The sequence below is a fragment of the Oncorhynchus masou genome, chromosome 15 (genome assembly GCF_036934945.1).
Source record: "Oncorhynchus masou masou isolate Uvic2021 chromosome 15, UVic_Omas_1.1, whole genome shotgun sequence".
Lineage (NCBI taxonomy): Eukaryota > Metazoa > Chordata > Actinopteri > Salmoniformes > Salmonidae > Oncorhynchus > Oncorhynchus masou.
The window spans coordinates 66,546,568-66,571,501 of record NC_088226.1 but is presented as its reverse complement, the minus strand read 5'-3'; the positions used below and the strand labels follow the sequence as shown (position 1 = coordinate 66,571,501).

Here is a 24,934-nt window from a genome sequence, read left to right as displayed (position 1 = left end):
GCAGTCCGATGGATGACTCTGGGTTTGACGGATGCCAGAAGAATGCTACCTGTCCCAATGCATGGTGCCAACTGTAAAGTCTGGTGGAGGATGAGTAATGGTCTGTGTCTGATTTTCATGGTTCGGGCTAGACCCTTAGTTGCAGTGAAGGGAAATCTTGAAGCTACAGCATACAATGACATTCAAGATAATTCTGTGCTTCCAACTTTGTGGCAACAGTTTGGGGAAGGCCCTTTCCTGTTTCAGCATGACAATGTCCCCATTCACAAAGCGAGGGCCATACAGAAAAGGTTTGTCGAGATGGAAGAACTTGACTGGCCTGGAACACCGACTGCGAGCCAGGCCTAATCGCCCAACATCAGTGGCCGACCTCACGAATGCACGTGGCTGAATTGGAAGCAAGTCACCGCAGCAATGTTCCAACATCTAGTAAAAATCCGTCCCAGAAGAGTGGAGGCTGTTATAGCAGCAAAGGGAGGACCATATTAATGTCCTTGATTTTGGAATGAGAAGAGCAGGTGTCCATTTCAGCCCAGTGATGGGTAACTTCACTAATCTAGGAATACGAATAATACAGTACAAATCATGTGTTTTAAAAAGAGTCAAATTAGGAATGTTAATTGCTTTATTTAAATGAGTTTAGCTTTTATTTACAAAATAATTTCAATATATAAACATATGTACATATCGTCCCTTATGAAAAAATAGTATTGGTGAAAAAAAAGAAATCGACCGACAAACTAGCCAATAAATAAACATCAAGAACCATAAATCTCTTAAACATTCATGATGTGACTTGATTGTAATATAGTTCAACTAACGCTTTTGATCCAAAGAGGGGAAAAATTTGACCTTATGGAGTCACAAATATCCCAAGCAAGTACTTCAGTCACACACATTCCAAACCAAAGGAACCAGCCATCAACCCAGGGTTGGCGAAACATCCAATTGTTCAAAGATGTTCTCTTTAGGGTTGTGGCAGAACTTTTTTTTCTTCTGAGGCTTCATATGAAATAATCAACATTTGGGCCCCCTGTTTAAAGAATACATTACAAAATTGCTGCTGGATGGAAAGAAGTCTGACAGGGTGACTGCTGGGTCAGTCCAGGCTATTCCAGGTGAGTTCAGGCCAGGCTAGTCCAGATCAGTCCAGGCCAGGCTAGTCCAGATCAGTCCAGGCCAGGCTAGTCCAGGTCAATCCAATCCAGTCCAGGCAAGGTCAGTCCAGGTCAATCCAATCCAGGTCAGTCCAGTCCAGTCCAGGTCAGTCAAGCAGTCTCTTCCTACTGTCGGTGTTTCTTGTAGTTGACCGCCTAGGGTGCTGGCTGAAGGGAGAGCGCTCCAAATCAAACTCCATCTTCTTCTGAGAATGGGCTTCATCTAAAAGACAATCAGATGTACATTTCTTTACACATCACATTCCCTTTTCTGAACTAAATGGCACATTTCAAAATTCCTAGCTGAGATATTACAAACAAAACAGTGGTTGTAGAATAATAAACATACATACAAGCAAATTAAGTCTGAGCATAACCTCACCTATAAAATGATGAGTTCTCTTGGTGGCAGAACCCGCCTTCCCCTTGAATAACATGGGCGACTGAGTGAGAGCTAGAATCCCACTGGCAGACACTGGCTTCCTCACCTTAGAGCTCGGGGGTGTTACCACTGCTGAAGATAATAAATCAAACCAACAAACAAAAATCAACTATTGCTAAATCAATAAACAGATGGAAAGTTCACCATTAGAGGAATCATATGAATAAATTAAATTAATAAAAAAACTCACAGTGAACAGTTCCAGTGGCCAAGATGGAATCTTCATCTTTCAGAGGCTCGGCACCTTTAGCCTGCTGAACCTGGCTCTCCATCCAGTCCATGTCCTCCAGCTGGTCCAGAGGAGAGCCTGCTCTTTTACCAGGGGAGGGCCTGGTAACCTGGCTGGACGTGGGAGTCAGTAGTAGTGCCTCAGTCTCCTCCGTCTCCTTCAGTCTGTAGATACCCTCCAGCTCTGCCTCGTCCAATATCTCCAGCCCCTCTAGCAGGAGCTCCTCCTTCAGTCCCCGCTGCTTGCCGCCCACCACCCCAGGCCGAGCCCTCTTCTTGCGGGGCCAGCTGTTGAGGCTCTCTGGGGTGGACCTCCCCATGCTCTGGGGGGACGGCGTCAGGGGGATGAGCTCAGCTGTGCCCAAGGGGGACATGGTCCCTGCAGGGTAGCGCGTGGGGGTGTAGGACTGGCAGATGTACGTCTGGAAGCCCCCTTTCCCCGGAGTGCCCTTGGCGGGAGTGCCGTGGGTGCATAGCGATGGCGAGACGTGACCAGGGTCTCTGTGTTTGGAGCAGAGCGCAAGAGGGCTGTCCGTGTGGGGGAGGTTCATACGGTCATTGGGAGTCTGAGACGCTGGAGCCCCATCTCCGGCATTGAAAGAGTCCATGCGCTTTAACTTAAGCTTGGGCAGCCCCGACGCTTGCATCTCCAGCTCCACTTTGTATGTTAGGGGGTTTGGAGTGACGAGCTCCTTCTTGCGACTTGTGGGGGTTCCTGAAGTCCTGGGGGTGGAGAACCGAGATGGTTCAGTGGAGTACCCCCAACGGACTGCCGCCTCCCTCTGCTGGCGGTCAGGGGTCTGGCGGAAACCGTAGCTTCTCCCAGGTTTACTGGTTTCTAAGGGTATTGGCTGTTTGGTAGAGGCCTCTGTGAACTGGAAGACTTGGTTGGTCTTTGAGGGTTTCCTGGAGAAAGATATGTTCATCTTGAGGCCGTCAGTGATATGGGTCATGACCACTTTGGCCTCGGAGATGTCGATGCTCTCGTCCTCGGAGGTGGTGCTGAACTGAGAAGAGTCAAGCTGCTGGGAGCTGGCCTCCATCTCTCCCCCCAAGGCCTGGGAAGACGGCTCCCTCTCGTGGAAGTCTAACGGCACATTTAGGCTAGACACGGTGTCACTGGTTTCCTTACTCGTAAGATCCGTGCTTGCTGCTACAACAGTTAAACTCTCATTGGACAGGGATATCAGATTCTGCCTGGTTTTAGCTTGCACACCCTGGCCAGAGCTAGTCCTGGTCAAACGTTTAGCTGAAGAGGCGGTGACAACTGTTGTTTTATTCAGTTGGGATTTGTCAAGAGTCTTTGGTGACGTTACGGACCTTGACAATCCTGAGGCCCTTTTCGTCAGTGTGCGCATGCCTTGGTGCAGAGGCATGGAGAGAGATTCTTCAACAGGGGTCCCTCCAGAGGGTGTGAGCATGCTGTGGGCAGGGCTCAGAGATTTCCTGGGGGTTGTGGTGGTGGGAGTGGGTGGGTGGTCAGGGGGTGGTGTGGAACCAGAAGAGGGGTGTTTCTGAGTACCATCAGGGAGGTCCTGCTCATCCTTAACAGGTGTGTTGAACTTTCCCATAAGCCGTTTGGAAGACCTCGGGCGTCCACTTTTCTCTGGCGTCACCTCAACGCCACCTGCGGCAGAATTTTCCGGAATCCTGGACAGAGACGCTTGGGGGGAAACTCTATGTGATCTCTGTACTACTTTTTCTGGAGTTTTAGATATCGCCTGTTTGCTGCTAGGGCTCTTGAGTGGACTGCAGAACTTGTCAGGTGTGTTCATCAACAGCCTTGGAGAGCGTCGGGTGGAAGGGTGAGGCGACTCAGGCACCTTGAAGGGTGTGTTAGTCTCCGCGACTCTAAGTTTCTGTGGAGATGGGGACCAGGTGACGTGCTTCCTGGGCGTTCTGGAGCAGGGTGGGCTCTGGAGCAGGCTAGGGCCGATGGGAGACAGACGCTCCAGTAATGTCTTGACCGGAGTCCTCAGGATACCCTTCAGAGGGCTCTCCTTTTGGGGCGTCTCCAGCACCAAGCTCCTCCTGGCTGGGGATCTAAAGGGGCTGCCCCTCAGGGCCATGCTGCCCTGCCCGTGAGAGGGCACTGCCATCTGGCTGTCTGTGACTGAGTAACTCTGGACCCTGGAGGACCTGAAGCTCTTAGGTGTTCTGGGGGTCTGAGGGCTTCTTGGTGTCTTGCTCCCTCTAGCAGACCTACGGTGTCTACCAGGCGACTGTGTGGAACTATTCTTTGGACTCTGAAAAGCAAAAACAAAGTATTTCCAATAAGTATCGCAAATTAAAACTCAGCATTGCTATTCTTTGCTTTGGGAGAAGACCATTGTGGAGTACAGTGCATTTGGCAATTATTCAGACCCCTTCACTTTTTCCACATTGTTACGTTACAGCCTTACTCTGAAATGGATTCGAAAAATAAAAATCTACACATAATACCAAAAACAATGTTTTGATACATTTATAAAAAACATGATATTTTATTTAAGTATTAAGACCCTTCTTGGGTATGACGCTACAAGCTTGTATTTGGGGAGTTTCTCCCCTTCTTCTCTGCAGATCCTCTCAAGCTCTGTCAGGTTTAGATGGGGAGCATTGCTGCACAGCTATTTTCAGGTCTCTCCAGAGATGTTCAAAATCGGGTTAAAGTCCGGGCTCTGGCTGGGCCACGCAAGGACATTCAGAGACTTGTCACAAAGCCACTCCTTCGTTGTCTTGGATGTGTGCTTTGGGTTGTTGTCCTGTTGGAAGGTTAACCATCGCCCCAGTCTGAGGTCCTCAGCGCTCTGGAGCAGGTTATCACCAAGGTTCTCTCTGTATTTCGTTCCGTTCATCTTTCCCCTCAATACTGACGAGTCTCCCAGTCCCTGCAGCTGAAAAACATCCCCACAGCATGATTCTGCCACCACCATGCTTCACCGTAGGTATGGTATTGGCCAGGTGATGAGCGGTGCCAGGCATTGGCATTCCGGCCAAATAGTTAAATCTTGGTTTCATCAGACCAGAGAATCTTATTTCTCACAGTCAGAGTCCTTTAGGTTGCTTTTGGCAAACTCCAAGCGGGCTGTCATGTGCCTTTTACTGAGGAGTGGCTTCCGTCTAGCTACTCTACCATAAAGGCCTGATTGGTAGAGTGCTGCAGAGATGGGAAAACCTTCCAGAAGGACAACCATCTCCACAGAGGAACTCTGGAGCTCTGTCAGAGCTCTCTGACCAAGGCCCTTCTCCTACGATTGCTCAGTTTGGCTGCACGGCCAGCTCTAGGAAGAGTTCTGGTGGTTCCAAACGTATTCTATTTGATGGAGTCCACTGTGTTCTTGGGGGCCTTTAATGTTTCGGTACCCTTCCACCAGATCTGTGCCTCAACACAATCTCAGAGCTCTACGAACTCCTTCGACCTCATGGCTTGGTTTTTGGCTCTGACATGCACTGTCAACTGTGGGACCTTATATAGACAGGTGTGTGCCCTTCCAAATCATAGAAGCATCTCAAGGATGACCAATGGAAACAGGATACACCTGAGCTCAATTTTGAGTCTCCTTATGTTCTTAAAATTGTATAACTGCCTTAATTTTGCCAGACCTCAGGAACAGTAGTTGCTGCCTTGGCTAATGGGGATCCATAATACATACAAAATACATAGCAAAGGGTCTGAATACTTATGTAAATAAGGTATTTATGTTTTTTTTTTATATAAAAGGTGCAAAAATGTCTAATTTATGGGGGGGGGGGTGTATTGTGTGTACATTGATGAGGATTAAAAATATGTTCATATCCATTTTAGAATAAGGCTGTAACGTAACAAAATATGGAAAAAGTGAAGGGGTCTGAATACTTTTAGAATGCACTGCATGGCAACTGAAGAGGTTCAACGAGATGAAGTAGTTACCTGGAAGACATCAGAGGTAGACAACTGCCTCCAGCTGGACCTGGACTGTGTGGCTTCAAACAGAAGACGTACTGGAGACCGTACTGACCGCAGGTTTACCGCACCTAAAGAAATTGAATGATCAATGATGTCAATGTGTGTCAGCTGAAAGACTCCACAGAATATTGAACGGGAGGTAACTATACGGATACACCTGAAATAATGGTGTTTATTCCACCTACCTATTTTGCTGTCACTGAGCGGGAGCTGAGAGGAGAGAGCTTTGTCCAGGTTGCGGGAACGAGGCTGGGAGCTTGAGTAGAAACTGGAATGTCTCCTGGCAAACTTCTCCAATCTTGGACTCCTCCTCAAGTCTGTTATAAATATAATTTGTCACGTCTTTTATATTGTCATTTTACAACTATTAAAACCACTGATTATTTATCAACTTATACAATTGCATTGTTGATATGGTTGATATTAAACATGTTTATGAGCATCTCAGAAATGTGCACAGGACATTGAGTGTTTCAAATACACTCTTAGCACCAGTCACTGACCTTCTAGGGGCTTCACTGGCGACTCCTCAACGATGCACTCGTCTGTCGGGACAGACCTCCTGACAAATCAAACAGACAGGACATTTCACTTATCCACTATCGTCCCCACGATGTACTGCTACCAATTCAGTTACAGTAATAACTCCTCCTAAAAAAAATCTAAATGTTAAACTAATACAACAAGGCTCTCCAAAAATGCAAGGCTCCCCTTTTTCATATATGAATCAGAGTAAATGAACAACTCGTATTAACTAATATTCATTTGTCAATCAAACACTAGTATACTATTTAATTCATACTAGTTCATATTAAAAGCATTCCCCCGCCCCTTGTAATCTCAATATCAAATAATTTCTTGGTAACAAATAATTAGTTTACTGTGATTGTTTTAAATTAAAATGGTCAACAGGAAAAAAAATGGCTTACTTAGCAATTTCTCAAAACATAATTTTACTAGAAGTGGTCTGAGTGGAGAGGGGAAAACTAGATGGCAGAGAGTTTTGAAACTCTTTCTTATCGGTCCATGAACTAATTTACCGCCTGGTCTATGGACCCAGGCAGGCCAAAACGCCATCCCAACAAAACAGGTAGTCATTTCAGGCAGTCTTTTCCAACAGCTCTTACACTAAAAAGGCATTCTCATTTTTACAATATCGAAGAATTATTCCAACCTCATTGTGTGGAAATACACAAAAATATAAAACACAACCTGCAACAATTTAAAAAAGTTTACAGAGTTAAAGTTTACATAAGGAAATCAGTCAATTAAAATACATTGACTTGGGCCCTAATCTATGGATTTCACATGACAGGGGCAATACAAAAATGCATCTATTGGTTTCAGATACCTTTTTAAAAAAGGATCCGAAACCCAAGTCAGTATCTGGTATGACTCATTTGCCTCATGCAGTGTGACATCGGTCATATAGAGATGATCAGGCTGTTGATTGTGACTTAAGGAACGTTGTCCCAGTCCTTTTCAAATGGCTGTAAGAAGTTGCTGGATATTTGCGGGAAACGGAAAACACGCTGTCGTACACTTCAATCCAGAGCATCCCAAACATGTTCAATGGATGACATGTCTGGTAAGGATACAGGCCATGGAAGAACTTGGACATTTTTTTTAGCTTCCAGGAATTGTGTACAGATCCTTACGACATGGGGCTGTGAATTATCATGCTGAAACATGTGATGGCGGCCGGATGAACAGCAAGACCATAGGCCTCAGGATCTTGTCACGGTATCTCTGTGCATTCAAATTGGCATCGATATAATGCAATTGTTGTCCGTAGCTTATGCCTGCCCATACCCTAACCTCACCGCCACCACGGGGAACTCCGTTTACAACATTGACATCAGCAAACTGCTCGCCCACACGACGCCATATACTCTGTCTGCCATCTGCCTGGTACAGTTGAACCCGGGATTCATCCATGAAGAGCACACTTCTCCAGCGTGCCAATGGCCATAGAAGGTGAGCATTTTCCCACTGAAGTCGGTTACGACGTCGAAATACAGTCAGGTCAAGACCCGGGTGAGGATGACGAGCATACAGATGAGCTTCCCTTGAACCATTCCTGACAGTTTGTGCAGAAATTGGTTGTGCAAACCCACAGTTTCATCAGCTGTCCAGGTGGCTGGTCTCCGACAATGCCGCAGGTGAAGAAGCCGGGTGTGGAAGTCCTGAGCTGGCGTGGTTACACGTGGTCTGTGGTTGGACGTACAGCTTATGGTACGTACGGCTTATCGTCTCTGGCATCAGCTCTGGTGGACATTCCTGCAGTCAGCATGCCAATTGCACGCTCCCTCAAAACTTCAGACATCTGTGGCGTTGTGTGACAAAACAGCACATTTTTAGAGTGGCCTGTTATTGTCCCCAGCACAAGGTGCACCTGTGTAATGATCATGCAGTTTTATCAGCTTCTTGATATGCCACACCTGTCAGGTGGATGGATTATCTTGGCAAAGGAGAAATGCTCCCTAACAGCGACGTAAATAAATTTGTGCACAAAATTTAAGAGAAATAAGCTTTTTGTGCATATGGAATATTTCTGGGATATTTTATTTCAGCTCATGAAACATGGGACCAACACTTTACATGTTGCCTTCATATTTTAGATATATATATCTTGTATAATCAGGATTTTAAGAAAACATGTTGGACTCACCTGCCCATCTGTTGCCTGTGCAGCAGACGGTTGGACACCTGCTTATGAAGAGGCGTCTCCGTCACCTTTTTGGTCAGGAGGGAATGTCGATCTGAAAGGGCAGATATCCTCTGTCAGTCCCAGGTGCTAACAAAACCTTTAAAGTTCTGTTACTGAGCTCTTGGAATGTTGAACTATTATAGAACTCAGTGTCGTTACCACCACCTTCTGTTGCCTGGGAGCCTTTACGCTTCAGTCCATCCACGGCTGAGACAGACCGACTCCTGGGCATCTTGGCCTTCTTGGAAGGGGACATAGTCTCCTGGTTGAACAAGTTCCTCCGGACCTTTGTGACCTCTGTAGACCAAATGAAGTGGTATTAAAATTTGACAATTACAGCACAAGATGGCTGCCTGCCCTACAGGACACCTAGGGCAGGCCCAAGAAGATCATCAGGGACTCCAGCCACCTGAGCCACACCCTGTTCTCCCCGCTTCAATCACTCAAGACGTGGGCAGTACAGGAGCATCATGACAAGAACTGTCAGACTGGCCAATAGCTTCTACCCTCAGACCATCAGGCTGCTGAATAGCCACCACTGCTACCAGTTCCACCACCCCCCCACCACCACCCTCTCAACAGTCACTGACCTTACCTGCTGATTCCCCTATGGACATTCTAAGATTTTCACTGTACCCTGCAATCACATCTGAAACCCTGTTCATGCAACTATTAGACACTCTGAATCTGAGTGTATGAGACAAGGAGTTTGTTGATCTAACAGAGTTGGAAGAAATGACCTTGTGCCGCCTGCTTTGGGGGTGGTTCAGCGGCTGGTTTCTCCACAGCAACACAGAGCTTAGGCTTGGCCTGGTCATACCACACAGAGAGAGAGAGAGACAGAGAGAGAGACACAGACAGAGAGACAGAGACAGAGAGAGAGAGAGAGAGAGACAGAGAGAGACACAGAGAGAGAGAGAGAGACAGAGGAGAGAGAGAGAGAGAGATCAACATTTGGTTGATAAGTTCATACTGTACATCCATCCAGGAAGGACTAACAAAAGATAAATATAGCAAATTTTGATATTTTGTTAGCCTATTTTATTGGACTTTACAGCTGTGGTAGAAAAAAATGTAATGTATCCGTCTTTGCTCACCGCTCTGGTGGTCTTCCTGGGCACCTCGATCTGTAGACTCTGGGATGCTTCAGTCATGCTGCGATGGCGAGTCAGCCTCCCACTCCTCAAACACAACACGGGTTAGTTAAAGAGGGTTATATGAAAGTGTACTAACAGGTTAGTTAAAGAGGGTTATATGAAAGTGTACTAACAGGTTAGTTAAGGAGGGTTATATGAAAGTGTACTAACAGGTTAGTTAAAGAGGGTTATATGAAAGTGTACTAACAGGTTAGTTAAGGAGGGTTATATGAAAGTGCACTAACAGGTTAGTTAGAGAGGGTTATATGAAAGTGTACTAACAGGTTAGTTAAGGAGGGTTATATGAAAGTGTACTAACAGGTTAGTTAAAGAGGGTTATATGAAAGTGTACTAACAGGTTATTTAAGGAGGGTTATATGAAAGTGTACTAACAGGTTAGTTAAAGAGGGTTATATGAAAGTGTACTAACAGGTTAGTTAAGGAGGGTTATATGAAAGTGTACTAACAGGTTAGTTAAAGAGGGTTATATGAAAGTGTACTAACAGGTTAGTTAAAGAGGGTTATATGAAAGTGTACTAACAGGTTAGTTAAGGAGGGTTATATGAAAGTGTACTAACAGGTTAGTTAAAGAGGGCTATATGAAAGTGTACTAACAGGTTAGTTAAAGAGGGCTATATGAAAGTGTACTAACGGGTTAGTTAAGGAGGGTTATATGAAAGTGCACTAACAGGTTAGTTAAGGAGGGTTATATGAAAGTGTACTAACAGGTTAGTTAAAGAGGGTTATATGAAAGTGTACTAACAGGTTAGTTAAAGAGGGCTATATGAAAGTGTACTAACGGGTTAGTTAAGGAGGGTTATATGAAAGTGCACTAACAGGTTAGTTAAAGAGGGTTATATGAAAGTGCACTAACAGGTTAGTTAGAGAGGGTTATATGAAAGTGTACTAACAGGTTAGTTAAAGAGGGTTATATGAAAGTGTACTAACAGGTTAGTTAAGGAGGGTTATATGAAAGTGTACTAACAGGTTAGTTAAGGAGGGTTATATGAAAGTGTACTAACAGGTTAGTTAAGGAGGGTTATATGAAAGTGTACTAACAGGTTAGTTAAAGAGGGCTATATGAAAGTGTACTAACAGGTTAGTTAAAGAGGACTATATGAAAGTGTACTAACGGGTTAGTTAAGGAGGGTTATATGAAAGCGTACTAACAACAGACAACTTGGAACGGTCATTGTATCACATCCACACAGCCGCACCACAGCAGATAAAGCCTCCGGCCCCAGGTAACTCACCTCCTCTTGCTGGCGGAGCGGTCGCGGAGCTCCTGTAGCCGCTCCCCGCAGTCGGAGGCCATGCTGAGGGCCGTGGAGAGGGGAGGAGAGGAGGAGACGCTGTCCTTGGTCACGGACTCGTCGCTGAAGAAGTCCGAGGGCAACACGGCCGACAGGGCGGCGGGCAGCTGGGTTCCCAGGCTGTGGTATACGTCTGCAAGGACCCTAGGGATGGCCGTCAGGAACCTGACACCCATAACACCATTTATTCTAACTTTTTATAAACTGGGTGGTTCGAGCCCTGAATGCTGATAGGCTGACAACCAGGGTATATGAGACCGTATACCGTGGTTATGACAAAACATTTATTTTTACTGCTCTAATTACGTTGATAGCCAGTTTATAATAGCAATAAGCCACCTCGGGGGGTTTGTGGTATATGGCCAATATACTACGGCTAAGGGCTGTATCCAGGCACTCCTCGATGTGTCGTGCTTAAGAACAGCACTTAGCCGTAGTATATTGGCCATATACCACACCCCCTCGGGCCTTATTGCTTAACTTCATATAGAGCTATTTTTATTGTAACTTTATACAGAGCTATTTTTATTGTAACTTTATACAGAGCTATTTTTATTGTAACTTTATACAGAGCTATTTTTATTGTAACTTTATACAGAGCTATTTTTATTGTAACTTTATATAGAGCTATTTTTATTGTAACTTTATATAGAGCTATTTTTATTGTAACTTTATACAGAGCTATTTTCCTCATCTCTTTAATCTGGATTCAACCCCTAAAGTTGAGTCCGATTTCACAGAGAAGAAACTCACACAGGAAGGACCTCATCATGCAGGAACTTGGCAAGGTACACAGGGTCTTTGGTTAGAGAGATGATCCTCAACATGTCAGCCACCTGGGTAGAGGGAAGGAGAAATCAAAGCCTGTCAAATGACTCTGTTTTGAATGGATTCAGGTAGAAGGAAGTAATATGATGGGTTGTGGAGGAGGCTACGATTAGTCATTTCCTACCTCCTCCACTGTCTGCTCCACATCCGGTGTGTCGGCCTGCTGCTCAGAGGGGAGGAGTCGGCACATCTCCAACCTGAGAACCGCCTGCAGCTGGCACCTTAGAGAGACATAGTGTTGGTAATTGGTTGTGTTCAGTAGGGCAAACAGTAGTAAAAACAAAAACAAAAATGATTGTTTCTTATTGGACCAGCCCAGGTAGTGTGTTTCAGTCGGTTTGGCACTTGATGAAAACAATCCTCTATTTAAAATCACACTTATCGGTGACGACCATAAGTTGCTGTTCAATATAATAATAATAATAATAATATTTTGAAACCAGAGACTACTTTGTTTAACAGTCACTACTTACTCTCTGAGTTTGCTGTCGGCGTCAGGAGCGTTGCTGTAAAGCTGGCGGATGGACTTGCTGGACTTGAGCAGGTTCTGTTGGACGAACAGCCAGAACTGCACCTGCCGGGCAGAGAGAAAGAGTGAAGTCAGACGTATTCCGACGAACATAAGGAAGTGGAACCCTTGTATTAAGGTTGGCCGATATCCGCATCTACATATCATCTAACTAGTTCAATATCGAGATTAATCAGTTTTAGTGCATGTGTAACTTTTATTCCATTAGCCAATTAAGTTAAGAACAAATTCTTATTTAAGACGAAGGCCTACCCTGGCGACGTCCTATGGGACACCCAATCACGGCCCGGATGTGATACAGCCTGGCTTCGAACAAGGGACTGTAGTGACACCTCTTTCACCGAGATGCAGTGCCTTAGACCACTACACCATTCGATAGCCCCATGATATACAATATCCTAATATTCTCCCAAACCTACCTTGCATTCACATTAGCCGTTTATCACGTCAAGTCAGGTATTACATCACATTAGCCGTTTATCACGTCAAGTCAGGTATTACATCACATTAGCCGTTTATCACGTCAAGTCAGGTATTACATCACGCCAAGTCAGGTATTACATCACGCCAAGTCAGGTATTACATCACGCCAAGTCAGGTATTACATCACGCCAAGTCAGGTATTACATCACACCAAGTCAGGTATTACATCACGTCAAGTCAGGTATTACATCACATTAGCCATTTATCACGTCAAGTCAGGTATTACATCACGCCAAGTCAGGTTTTACATCAAGTCAAGTCAGGTATTACATCACATTAGCCGTTTATCACGTCAAGTCAGGTATTACATCACATTAGCCGTTTATCACGCCAAGTCAGGTATTACATCACGTCAAGTCAGGTATTACATCACATTAGCCATTTATCACGTCAAGTCAGGTATTACATCACATTAGCCGTTTATCACGCCAAGTCAGGTATTACATCACATTAGCCGTTTATCACGCCAAGTCAGGTATTACATCACATTAGCCGTTTATCACGCCAAGTCAGGTATTACATCACATTAGCTTGTTTACATCAAAGGAAGAAGAGATAGTAAGTGACCTTCAGGATTTTCAAACAGAACCTGTCCACTAGGTATTTTCTTTTCTTTCTTACCCCCAGGTTTGGGTTGGGCCCCTGGAACGTCTTACCCCCAGGTCTGGGTTGGGTCCCTGGAACGTCTTACCCCCAGGTCTGGGTTGGGTCCCTGGAATGTCGTACCCCCAGGTCTGTCTTGACCCCCAGGTCTGTCTTGACCCCCAGGTCTGTCTTGGGCCCCCAGGTCTGTCTTGGGCCCCCAGGTCTGTCTTGGGCCCCCAGGTCTGTCTTGGGCCCCCAGGTCTGTCTTGGGCCCCCAGGTCTGTCTTACCCCCAGGTCTGTCTTGCCCCCAGGTCTGTCTTGCCCCCAGGTCTGTCTTACCCCCAGGTCTGTCTTGGGCCCCCAGGTCTGTCTTGCCCCCAGGTCTGTCTTACCCCCAGGTCTGTCTTGCCCCCAGGTCTGTCTTGCCCCCAGGTCTGTCTTGCCCCCAGGTCTGTCTTACCCCCAGGTCTGTCTTGGGCCCCCAGGTCTGTCTTGGGCCCCCATGTCTGTCTTGCCCCCAGGTCTGTCTTGGGCCCCCAGGTCTGTCTTACCCCCAGGTCTGTCTTGGGCCCCCAGGTCTGTCTTGCCCCCAGGTCTGTCTTGCCCCCAGGTCTGTCTTGGGCCCCCAGGTCTGTCTTGGGCCCCCAGGTCTGTCTTACCCCCAGGTCTGTCTTACCCCCAGGTCTCTCTTACCCCCAGGTCTGTCTTGGGCCCCCAGGTCTGTCTTGGGCCCCCAGGTCTGTCTTGGGCCCCCAGGTCTGTCTTACCCCCAGGTCTGTCTTGCCCCCAGGTCTGTCTTGCCCCCAGGTCTGTCTTGACCCCCAGGTCTGTCTTGCCCCCAGGTCTGTCTTGCCCCCAGGTCTGTCTTGCCCCCAGGTCTGTCTTGCCCCCAGGTCTGTCTTACCCCCAGGTCTGTCTTACCCCCAGGTCTGTCTTGCCCCCAGGTCTGTCTTGCCCCCAGGTCTGTCTTGCCCCCAGGTCTGTCTTGCCCCCAGGTCTCTCTTACCCCCAGGTCTGTCTTGCCCCCAGGTCTCTCTTACCCCCAGGTCTGGGTTGGGCCTCAGGAACATCTTGACAGCAGAGAGGAGGTGCTGGGCCTCAGTGAGGAGGGAAGAGTCTCTCTCAGCCACCGTCTTCTCATAGCCGGCCTTCAGGTGGGACAGCAGCTCGGCCTCGCTCTTGAAGTCTGACAGGAGAGTAGGCATGGAAGTTTGTGACAGTTATTAACTGGTGTGATGTTCAGAACATTCATTGAAGATAAACAGAAAGTACAGAGCTGGCATGATTCCCTATGCTACATAGAACACCAAGAACCAACTCTGTTCTATAAAAGTAAAATGTTTTATTTGAATGCTCTGTAATACACCCATCTTCATTCCGCTGAGAATAGGCCTCTTATCAATCATTTGACCATTAAAAGCTGAATCTGAACCATGCTGAGACTATGGGTTAGCGCTTTGGGAGCAGAACAATTCAGATATATCCCTGTTGTTGTGGTGGCGGCCAGACAGACCAGGCACTTGCGTTGGGCCAGACAGACCAGGCACTTGCATTGGGCCAGACAGACCAGGCACTTGCATTGGGCCAGACAGACCAGGCACTTGCATTGGGCCAGACAGACCAGGCACTTGCATTGGGCCAGACAGACCAGGCACTTGCATTGGGCCAGACACTTGCATTGGGCCAGACAGACAAGACACTTGCGTTGGGCCAGACAGACAAGACACTTGCGTTGGGCCAGACAGGACACCGTTGGGCCAGACAGACAAGACACTTGCGTTGGGCCAGACAGACAAGACACTTGCGTTGGGCCAGACAGACAAGACACTTGCGTTGGGCCAGACAGACAAGACACTGCGTTGCGTTGACAGACAAGACACTTGCGTTGGGCCAGACAGACAAGACACGTTGGGCCAGACAGACAAGTTGGGCCAGACAGACAAGACACTTGCGTTGGGCCAGACAGACAAGACACTTGCGTTGGGCCAGACAGACAAGACACTTGCGTTGGGCCAGACAGACAAGACACTTGCGTTGGGCCAGACAGACAAGACACTTGCGTTGGGCCAGACAGACAAGACACTTGCGTTGGGCCAGACAGACACTTGCGTTGGGCCAGACAGACAAGACACTTGCGTTGGGCCAGACAGACAAGACACTTGCGTTGGGCCAGACACTTGCGTTGGGCCAGACAGACAAGACACTTACGTTGGGCCAGACAGACAAGACACTTACGTTGGGCCAGACAGACAAGACACTTACGTTGGGCCAGACAGACAAGACACTTACGTTGGGCCAGACAGACAAGACACTTACGTTGGGCGTGGGGTCCAGTCTTGGCCCTGTTTCCTGAGCGTCTTTTCCCCAGCCTCTCCTGTCCCCTGCAGCCCTCGGCCCCCACCTCAGTCTCTCCCGCCTGGCTTTTCTGGGCCTTGACATTCAGACGTGCCACGTTCAGCATCTGCAGTGAGCGGCTCATCGTCTTCATCTTCTGCCTCACTGGCGTGCGCTGGGCGCCCCCTGCAGGCGACAGGAGAATAGACACACTCAGTAGGGGAAGAACAACATGATAACAAGTGTCTCGTCATTGTAGGTTATGAGCTGCTTCACCGATGGCGTATCACAGAAGAATCGAAAGCCATTTGTTCACACGAGACGCTCACTGATTAGTACAAAATAATAGAGATATTTCTAAAATACAAACAGAAGTCACTGACAATTGAGGGAGGGAGGGGGGTCTTGAGAGATATGAGGGGGGGGTATGCAGTCAGTAGGGTCTGAGGCGTTTCCTTACGTTTCTTCCCCGTCTTGTCACTGTGGGACTGGGAGCTCATTCTCTGGTAGAGTTCTGCCAGGCTGATGACCAAGTCCTGCTGAGGGCCCGACAGCTCCTCTTCCTGACCCTCGGTTTCACCCTCTGGCACCGCATGGAGCAGCCTGGACACACACGGACATAGTCGCTAATAGGTTAAAGGTCATGATAAAGCAGTTCAGCTACATTTTTTATATATGTGTAAGAAAGACACTAACCACCGGGAAATTGTTATTTGGCCCTAGATCTATGTATTTAAAAACTAGGCGACAGTGTTCTAATGACATAATTAATATTAAGAAATTGTGATGTTTCAAATACACATAATTACAGACATAACGTTAAAAAAGGGCAAATCATACCTCATTGACTCCATTAAGTGGGAGCTGACTCCTGATTGGTCTGCGTGCGGGAGCCAGCCCTCCACCAGCCCAGCGGTCAGAGGGCTGGACCAATGGCTGAGCTCCTGCTGTGCCCAGTCAGGAACCTGGTGCTCAACTCGAGGAGCTGTGGAGGAAGGACAGTCTGTTACGACACTGCACCAATAAACTAATGGAGTGAATCATTTTCTGGAGATCTGTAATTGAATTGAAAACTCAATTTGATATAAAAGGTAAGAAAAGTCAGACAATGAAAGTGACAGCAATGCCACAGAAGCAATGTGGAGCTGTCGCTCAGACCCTACCGTCACCGCGAGTCATCTCAGACCCTACCGTAACTACGAGTAGCTAGTCATCTCAGACCCTACCGTAACTACGAGTAGCTAGTCATCTCAGACCCTACTGTAACTACGAGTAGCTAGTCATCTCAGACCCTACAGTCACCGCAAGTCTTTTCAGACCCTACCGTAAACGCGAGTCGTCTCAGACCCTACCGTAAACACAAGTCGTCTCAGACCCTACCGTAACTACGAGTAGCTAGTCATCTCAGACCCTACCGTAACTACGAGTCGATAGCCATCTCAGACCCTACCGTAACTACGAGTAGCTAGTCATCTCAGACCCTACCGTAACTACGAGTAGCTAGTCATCTCAGACCCTACCGTAACTACGAGTCGATAGCCATCTCAGACCCTTCCGTAACTACGAGTCGTTAGTCATCTCAGACCCTACTGTAACTACGACTCGCGAGTCATCTCAGACCCTACAGTCACCCCAAGTCTTTTCAGACCCTACCGTAAACGCGAGTCGTCTCAGACCCTACCGTAAACGCGAGTCGTCTCAGACCCTACTGTAAACGCGAGTCGATAGTCATCTCAGACCCTACCGTAACTACGAGTCGCTAGTCATCTCAGACCCTACTGTAACCACGAGTCGCGAGTCATCTCAAACCCTACCCTGACACAGTCATCTCAGACCCTACCGTAACTACGAGTCGATAGTCAACTCAGACCCTTCCGTAACTACGAGTCGATAGTCATCTCAGACCCTACCGTAACTACGAGTCGCTAGTCATTTCAGACCCTACTGTAAATAAGTCGCGAGTCGTCTCAGACCCTACCGTAAACGCGAGTCGTCTCAGACCCTACTGTAACCACGAGTCGTCTCAGACCCTACAGTCACCGCGAGTCGTCTCAGACCCTACCGTAACCACAAGTCGCGAGTCATCTCAAACCCTACCCTGACACAGTCGTCTCAGACCCTACAGTCACCGCAAGTCTTTTCAGACCCTACCGTAACCACGAGTCGCAAGTCATCTCAGACCTTACTGTAACTACTAGTGATCTCAGACCCTACTGTAACCACGAGTCGCAAGTCATCTCAGATATGTCGAGGCGTATAATAACGACAGAGGAAACAGAGCCAATCATAACCTCCATCTCCCTCCATGATGTCATAGAACCCTCCCAGGACACTGCTGACTATCTCAGGCAGGTCTGAGGAGTTGTCCGCCGCTGCTGGTGTGATGACATCCAAGGTCAGGGTGTGGTAGCCGGAAGCGACACTGGGCCGAAGGACGGTGAGCAAAGCTGTGAGGGCTGAGAGGGGAGACAGGAAGGCCGAGCACGGCAAGTCTCCTCCGTCACTCACCTCTGCAAACTGTGGAGACAACAAACTATTTATCAGCCCCAAAAACATTGATCATTTTGACATTACAGTAAAATAATAATTTTGATACTTATTAGCCTGATCGGTTGGGAGCATCATGACCATTGTGGAGTGGACCACACAGCGGAGTGGACAACAAAGCGGAGTGGACAACAAAGCGAAGTGGACAACACAGCGGAGTGGACAACACAGCGGAGTGGACAACAAAGCGGAGTGGACCACACAGCGGACGGGACAACAGAGTGAAGTGGACAACACAGTGAAGTGGACCACACAGCGGAGTGGACAACACAGCGGACGGGACAACAGAGTGAAGTGGACAACAGAGTGAAGTGGACAACAGAATGGACAACACAGTGGAGTGGTCAAATGTTTGTTTCAGTTTAGATTAAACCCTCTCATTTCAAAATGAACACAACACACTGACAACTAAACCAGGAAGACAACAGTACTTCTATGTCCTACACATTGTTGCCATATTGGGTGGTTTTATTCCCATTTGGAAAGTGTCAACAGAATCTGGCAACATTGGCGCTACGGTGTAGCTTTACCATGTGAAGAGCCTGGGCAGAGAGCTCCTTTAGTAGCTGTTGGAAGACAGCTTGGCCCTGGTCTGTGTGGTTGCTAATGGAACACTGCAGCACCCAGGACTCTGAGGACGCCTCTGTGAGGGAGTTGGCTTCCCAGCCCTGAAGGACCCCTTTCAGACACACCTCCACGGGGGCCGGGAGGAGCCTCTGTCTGAGGGCAACCGGCTCCAACGTCACCCTGCAGCTCTGTGAAGCATCACCTGAGTACATGACAAACAGCACACAGGGGAAAAACAGCATGTTGATGTGAAACCAGATGGTTGTACTCTTATATCAATGATGAATACTATTCACTTCTACAAGATTTACAAGTGTGGCCTTTTATTGTGGTTTGGTTAACATGTGTAGGCATAATAGCTTTGTTATGTCATGAGAGTTATCCAGTGACAGAGGGAGATTTTCCAAATCACAGTTCACTTCCATGCATCACAAACCTTGCCCCCATCTCAGGACTCCCCCCAGGACAGGAAACGCTAGGCGGAACAGTCGTTCTGAGGACAACAGGTATCCCATGCTAGAGTCGAGTGGAAAGGTCTCTCTCCCCAAAATGGCATCTGAAGGGGAGTCTACGGGAGACTGAACACTGTAGGGCTTGTGAAGACAGCAGAGGTTTAGCAGGGCGTCCATGGGGACGACTCTACCACCCATCTCCCTCAACACCCCAGAAAGCATATCTGAGCCCCAGTGCTCCTCACTTCTCATAACCTGGAATGAGAAAGACAGGTCAGCAAGTATTTTAACAGATTCCCAATTACATTTGTCCAGTTATTTGAAAGCAACTGTCACTATTTACCTGGACGTATGAAGTGCTGTCCACCCAGTGAAGGACAACTTGACGTTGGACCAACATTTCATGGAGTCCCTTGGGTAGGATACGGTCAGACATATCTGTGTGACTGGCACCTACAGGGATTCCAGCGAGGGACACATATTCTCCTAAATCTGCCCTGGAGTGAGGACAGCTTGACAAGAGGAATAACACATTTCTCCCCAGGCTTGACAATTCATCCTCTGGAGAAAGAGGGCCTCCTTTACCTGCTCGACCTCTCCTGGGTCTCAATGTCAATTTGGTGGGAGAGGTGATATCTGGTCTGTCCCATTGGAAGTCCAACAAAGCTTCTTTCAATGCATTCTGTATGGAAGCAGCAGGGCTGGTGGGTTGATTCCTTGGCTGAGCCAAGATTGTCTTCACACTTGCATCGAACTTTAATTGAAACTCCACCTCGAAGTCTTCAAAAGTTTTGTCTCGTAGTTCTTTAAAATCAGAGCCCCTGGATATCAGGTTACCATTGCGTCCAGTTCTTGATTGACAGAATTTGTAACCCCATCGCACCTTCTCGAATCCATATTTATATCCGAAATGAAGCAGAATTCGGAGAATGCCCTGCTTCAGTGGATGGTTTTTGACATTGACGTGTCCTGATGGCCGATAATCCACATCAATGACAAAAACTAAGTTATGCAAAGCCATAGCTGGAGCGGGACACTTGCTCCATGTACACCAAGTAGATCGTTGTCACGAAGTTAGCAAATTTTTCAGCTGGTTGAACAAGAACTGGCTAATGCTAACTTCAGATACAACAGTTGCTAACGTTAGCTAGCTTGCTAGCTTCTTGGCTCAAGCTAGCGAAACAAGCTTTGTTTACGATTTTTTGTTTGTTTACCATAAACCGGTTTAGGAATGAGCAGACGCCCGCAACAATATAGTTACGACGTGTTGAATATCTAATTATTTAGACGCAAAATTGCCACACGTTTGTTTTTTGTTTTTATCATATTAAAACGTATCTACCATTATAGTTTTAAAGATTCGCCATTTTACAGCTCCTTCTTTCCTCAAACTCTTCGCGCCCCCGACTCGAAGCCCCTCCCTCTTTGCTGTGATTGGTAACATTGCACTCAATCGGTTCTCATTCGCCCAATGTGAGTAGAATACTTGTCGATGATTTGCCACCACTGTCACAGTAATCTCCGATTGGATAACTATAACATCAATCATCTCTGTCAAATCTAAATACCCTATCAAAGTTCCGTAGTGTTTTTGAATGGGCTCCACGCTAATATCAAGTTCATGAAAATTAATTCATGAAAATATCATGTGAGTGCTTCAAATTCCTTGGTGTCCACATCAACAACAAACTAGATTGGTCCAAACACCAGGACTGTCGTGAAGAGGGTAAGACAAAGCCTATTCCCCATCAGGAAACTAAAAGGATTTGGCATGGGTCCTGAGATCCTCAAAAGGTTCTACAGCTGCAACATCGAAAGCATCCTGACCGGTGTAGGCAATTGCTCGGCATCCGGGCGAAGCTGCCTGCCATCCAGGACCTCTACACCAGGCGGTGTCAGAGGAAGGCCCTAAAAATGGTCAAAGACCCCAGTCACAGACTGCTCTCTCTACTACCGCATGGCAAGCGGTACCGAAGTGCCAAGTCTAGGACAAAAAGGCTTTTCAACAGTTTTTACCCCCAAGCCATAAGACTCCTGTACAGGTAACCAATGGGTTACCCAGACTATTTGCATTGCGATGGGTAACGACGCTTCGTGGGTGACTGTTGTTGATGTGTGCAGAGGGGCGAGGGGACGGTTTAAAATTATACTGTTACATGTATATAGCCTTGCTACTCTTTTTTCAATTGTCTTTTTACTGTTGTTTTATTTATTTTCTTACCTCTACACACACACACACATACCTTTTTTCCCGCACCATTGGTTAGAGCTTGTAAGTAAGCATTTCACTGTAAGGTTTACACCTGCTGTATTTGTCGCACGTGACAAATAAACTTTGATTTGATTTTGAATTATATTCGTATTCGTGGATTAATTTACCTTCACCCAATGCCTTTAATTAAGTTTTTCGATTTGACAGACTCACAGAGAGAATAAATAATTTAGTTGTGTACATTTGACTTCCGGCGCCACCAGAGATATTTCGTTTTTTTACCGTGTTATTTCTTACATTGGTACCCCAGGGAACCTTAGGTATTATTACATACAGCTGGGAGGAACTACTGGGAAAAAGAGCAACGACGGCCCTGAACAAACTTTATGTAAACTGGAAACCACATATCCTGAGGCTGCATTCATCGTAGCTGGGGATTTTAACAAGGCTAATCTGAAAACAAGACTCCCTAAATGATATCAGCATATTGATTGTGCTACCAGGGCTGGCTGGTAAAACCCTGGATCATTATTATTCTAACTTCCGCGATGCATATAAGGCCCTCCCCCGCCCTCCTTTTGGAAAAGCTGACCACGACTCCATTTTGTTGCTCCCAGCCTATAGACAGAGACAAAAACAGGAAACTCCCGTGCTCAGGTCTGTTCAACGCTGGTCCGACCAATCTGATTCCACGCTTCAAGATTGCTTCGATCACGTGGATTGGGATATGTTCCGCACTGCGTCAAACAACAACATTGACAAATACGCTGATTCGGTGAGCGAGTTTATTAGCAAGTGCATCAGCGATGTCATACCAACAACAACTACTGCTGTTCCCAAACTAGAAACCGTGGATTGATGGCAGCATTCGCACGAAACTGAAAGCGCAAACCACTGCTTTTAACCAGGGCAAGGTGACCGGAAACATGACCGAATACAAACAGTGTAGCTATTCCCTCCGCAAGGCAATCAAACAAGCTAAGCATCAGTATAGAGACAAAGTAGAGTCGCAATTCAACGGCTCAGACACAAGAGGTATGTGGCAGGGTCTACAGACAATCACGGATTACAAAAAGAAAACCCTCGCAAGGCTGCAGGCCCAGGCGGCATCCCCAGCTGCGTCCTCAGAGCATGCGCAGACCAGCTGACTGCTGTGTTTACGGACATATTCAGTCAATCCTTCTCCCAGTCTGTTGTTCCCACATGTTTCAAGAGGGCCACCATTGTTCCTGTTCCCAAGAAAGATAAGGTAACTGAGCTAAACGACTACCGCCCTGTAGCACTCACTTCCGTCATCATGAAGTGCTTTGAGAGACTAGTCAAGGATCATATCTCCTCCACCCTACCCGCCCCAATAGGTCCACAGACGATGCAATCGCAACCACACTGCACACTGCCCTAACCCATCTAAACAAGAATAATACCTATGTGAGAATGCTGTTCATCGACTACAGCTCAGCATTTAACACCATAGTACCCTCCAAACTCATCATCAAGACCCTAGGTCTCGACTTCACCCTGTGCAACTGGGTCCTGGACTTCCTGACCGGCTGCTCCCAGGTGGTGAGGGTAGGTAACAACATCTCCACCCCGCTGATCCTCAACACTGGGGACCAACAAGGGTGCGTTCTGAGCCCTCTCCTGTACTCCCTGTTCACCCACGACTGCGTGGCCATGCACGCCTCCAACTCAATCATCAAGTTTGCAGACGACACTACAGTGGTAGGCTTGATTACCAACAACGACGAGACGGCCTACAGGGAGGAGGTGAGGGCCCTCGGAGTGTAGTGTCAGGAAAATAACCTCACACTCAACGTCAACAAAACAAAGGAAATGATTGTGGACTTCAGGAAACACCAGAGGGAGCACCTACCTATCCATATCGATGGGACAGTAGTGGAGAGGGTAGTAAGTTTTAAGTTCCTTGGCGTACACATCACAGACAAACTGAATTGGTCCACCGACACAGACAGCGTGGTGAAGAAGTAGCAGCAGCGCCTCTTCAACCTCAGGAGGCTGAAGAAATTCGGCTTGTCACCAAAAACACTCACAAACTTATACAGATGCACAATCTAGAGCATCCGGTCAGGCTGTATCACCGCCTGGCACTGCAACTGCTCCGCCCACAACCGTAAGGCTCTCCAGAGGGTAGTGAGGTCTGCACCATGCATCACCGGGGGCAAACTACCTGCCCTCCAGGACACCTACACCACCCGATGTTACAGGAAGGCCATAAAGATCATCAAGGACAACAACCACCCGAGCCACTGCCTGTTCACCCCGCTATCATCCAGAAGGTGAGGTCAGTACAGGTGCATCAAAGCTGGAACTGAGAGACTGAAAAACAGCTTCTATCTCAAGGCCATCAGACTGTTAAACAGCCATCACTAACATTGAGTGGCTGCTGCCAACATACTGACTCAACTCCTGCCACTTTAATAATGGAAAAATTGATTTAAAAATTTATCACTAGCTACTTTAAACAATGTCACTTAATATAATGTTTACATACCCTACATTACTCATCTTCAATGTATATACTGTACCCTGTACAATCTACTGCATCTTGCCATCTTTATGTAATACATGTATCACTAGCCACTTTAAACAATTCCATGTTTATGTTTACCTACCCTACATTACTCATCTCATGTGTATATACTATACTCTATACCATCTACTGCATCTTGCCTATGCCGTTCTGTACCATCACTCATTCATATACTTTTATGTACATATTCTTCATCCCTTTACACTTGTGTGTATAAGGTAGTTGTTGTGGAACTGTTGGGTTAGATTAATCGATGGTTATTACTGCATTGCCGGAACTAGAAGCACAAGAATTTCGCTACACTTGCATTAACATCTGCTAACCATGTGTATGTGACAACTAAAATTTGATTTGGATTTGATTTGCTGTAAAATATTCTCTCAAAGGCTGCCGAGTGGGTGTGGTATACGGACAATATTCCATGGCTAAGGGCTGTTCTTAACCATGACGCAAAGCGGAGTGCCTGCATACAGCTCTTTGCCGTGGTATATTGGCCATATACCACCACTGTGTGCTGCAGCATACATGATGTAATATGCCAGGAAGATATGTACATACTGTAGATAAGACAGTAATACTAGGTGTATGTTGTGTAATCAGCTATTAGTAGCCCGTATGCCTCACCCTAATAAGTCGGTCCCTTTCCCCTCATAACTTAGCCTACTGTACTGACTTGGTGGTGCAGATGTAGTCTATAGCCTGTTTTAGAGAAATGTCATCATCTAATATTGTAAGAGGTGTCATTTTCTGCTTATATGCCCCCTTTATTTATCCTATTGTTCTGACCTGGTGTAAAGGGAGAAGAATACTGAAAGAACAGCCCATCTTCTGAATTCTGTCACTGTACATTACAAAAGTATTGACAAAAAAAAGTTATATTAACTACGTCCGTCTTAGCTCGCTCACGAATGTATTAATCTAAATTGCGGAT

General features: G+C 46.9%; 1 protein-coding gene across 4 annotated transcripts; it reads right to left on the bottom strand.

Moving 5' to 3' along the window:
• Positions 1 to 614: 614 nt before the first annotated feature.
• On the bottom strand, positions 615 to 20,632 carry ticrr (TopBP1-interacting, checkpoint, and replication regulator). 4 transcript variants are annotated; one of them, XM_064990085.1, is made up of 22 exons: positions 19,584 to 20,632; positions 19,225 to 19,495; positions 18,752 to 18,990; positions 17,966 to 18,191; positions 16,515 to 16,659; positions 16,135 to 16,277; positions 15,657 to 15,860; positions 14,381 to 14,526; positions 12,216 to 12,316; positions 11,867 to 11,963; positions 11,668 to 11,750; positions 10,855 to 11,079; positions 9,563 to 9,647; positions 9,206 to 9,275; positions 8,625 to 8,762; positions 8,427 to 8,517; positions 6,259 to 6,317; positions 5,941 to 6,072; positions 5,720 to 5,823; positions 1,790 to 4,073; positions 1,540 to 1,671; positions 615 to 1,380 (listed from the first exon to the last, which is right to left on the bottom strand). In XM_064990085.1, exons 1-22 carry the CDS (start codon positions 20,259 to 20,261, stop codon positions 1,265 to 1,267), a joined length of 5,769 nt encoding a protein of 1,922 aa, XP_064846157.1. In that variant the 5' UTR covers positions 20,262 to 20,632; the 3' UTR covers positions 615 to 1,264. The 4 variants fall into 4 exon arrangements, with proteins under 4 accessions (XP_064846157.1, XP_064846159.1, XP_064846160.1 ...); XM_064990087.1 differs by having other exon boundaries at positions 1,540 to 1,668; XM_064990088.1 differs by having other exon boundaries at positions 8,631 to 8,762.
• Between the last annotated feature and the right edge of the window lie 4,302 nt (positions 20,633 to 24,934).

Excerpts from the sequence above, each read along its gene's own strand:
- ticrr (XM_064990085.1), bottom strand. The coding sequence starts at position 20,261 with ATGGCTTTGCATAACTTAGTTTTTGTCATTGATGTGGATTATCGGCCA. Across the intron at positions 15,861-16,134 it reads TGACAAGACGGGGAAGAAAC|GGGGCGCCCAGCGCACGCCA; the intron begins GTAAGGAAACGC and ends TGTCGCCTGCAG. Across the intron at positions 5,824-5,940 it reads GCTCAGTGACAGCAAAATAG|GTGCGGTAAACCTGCGGTCA; the intron begins GTAGGTGGAATA and ends CAATTTCTTTAG.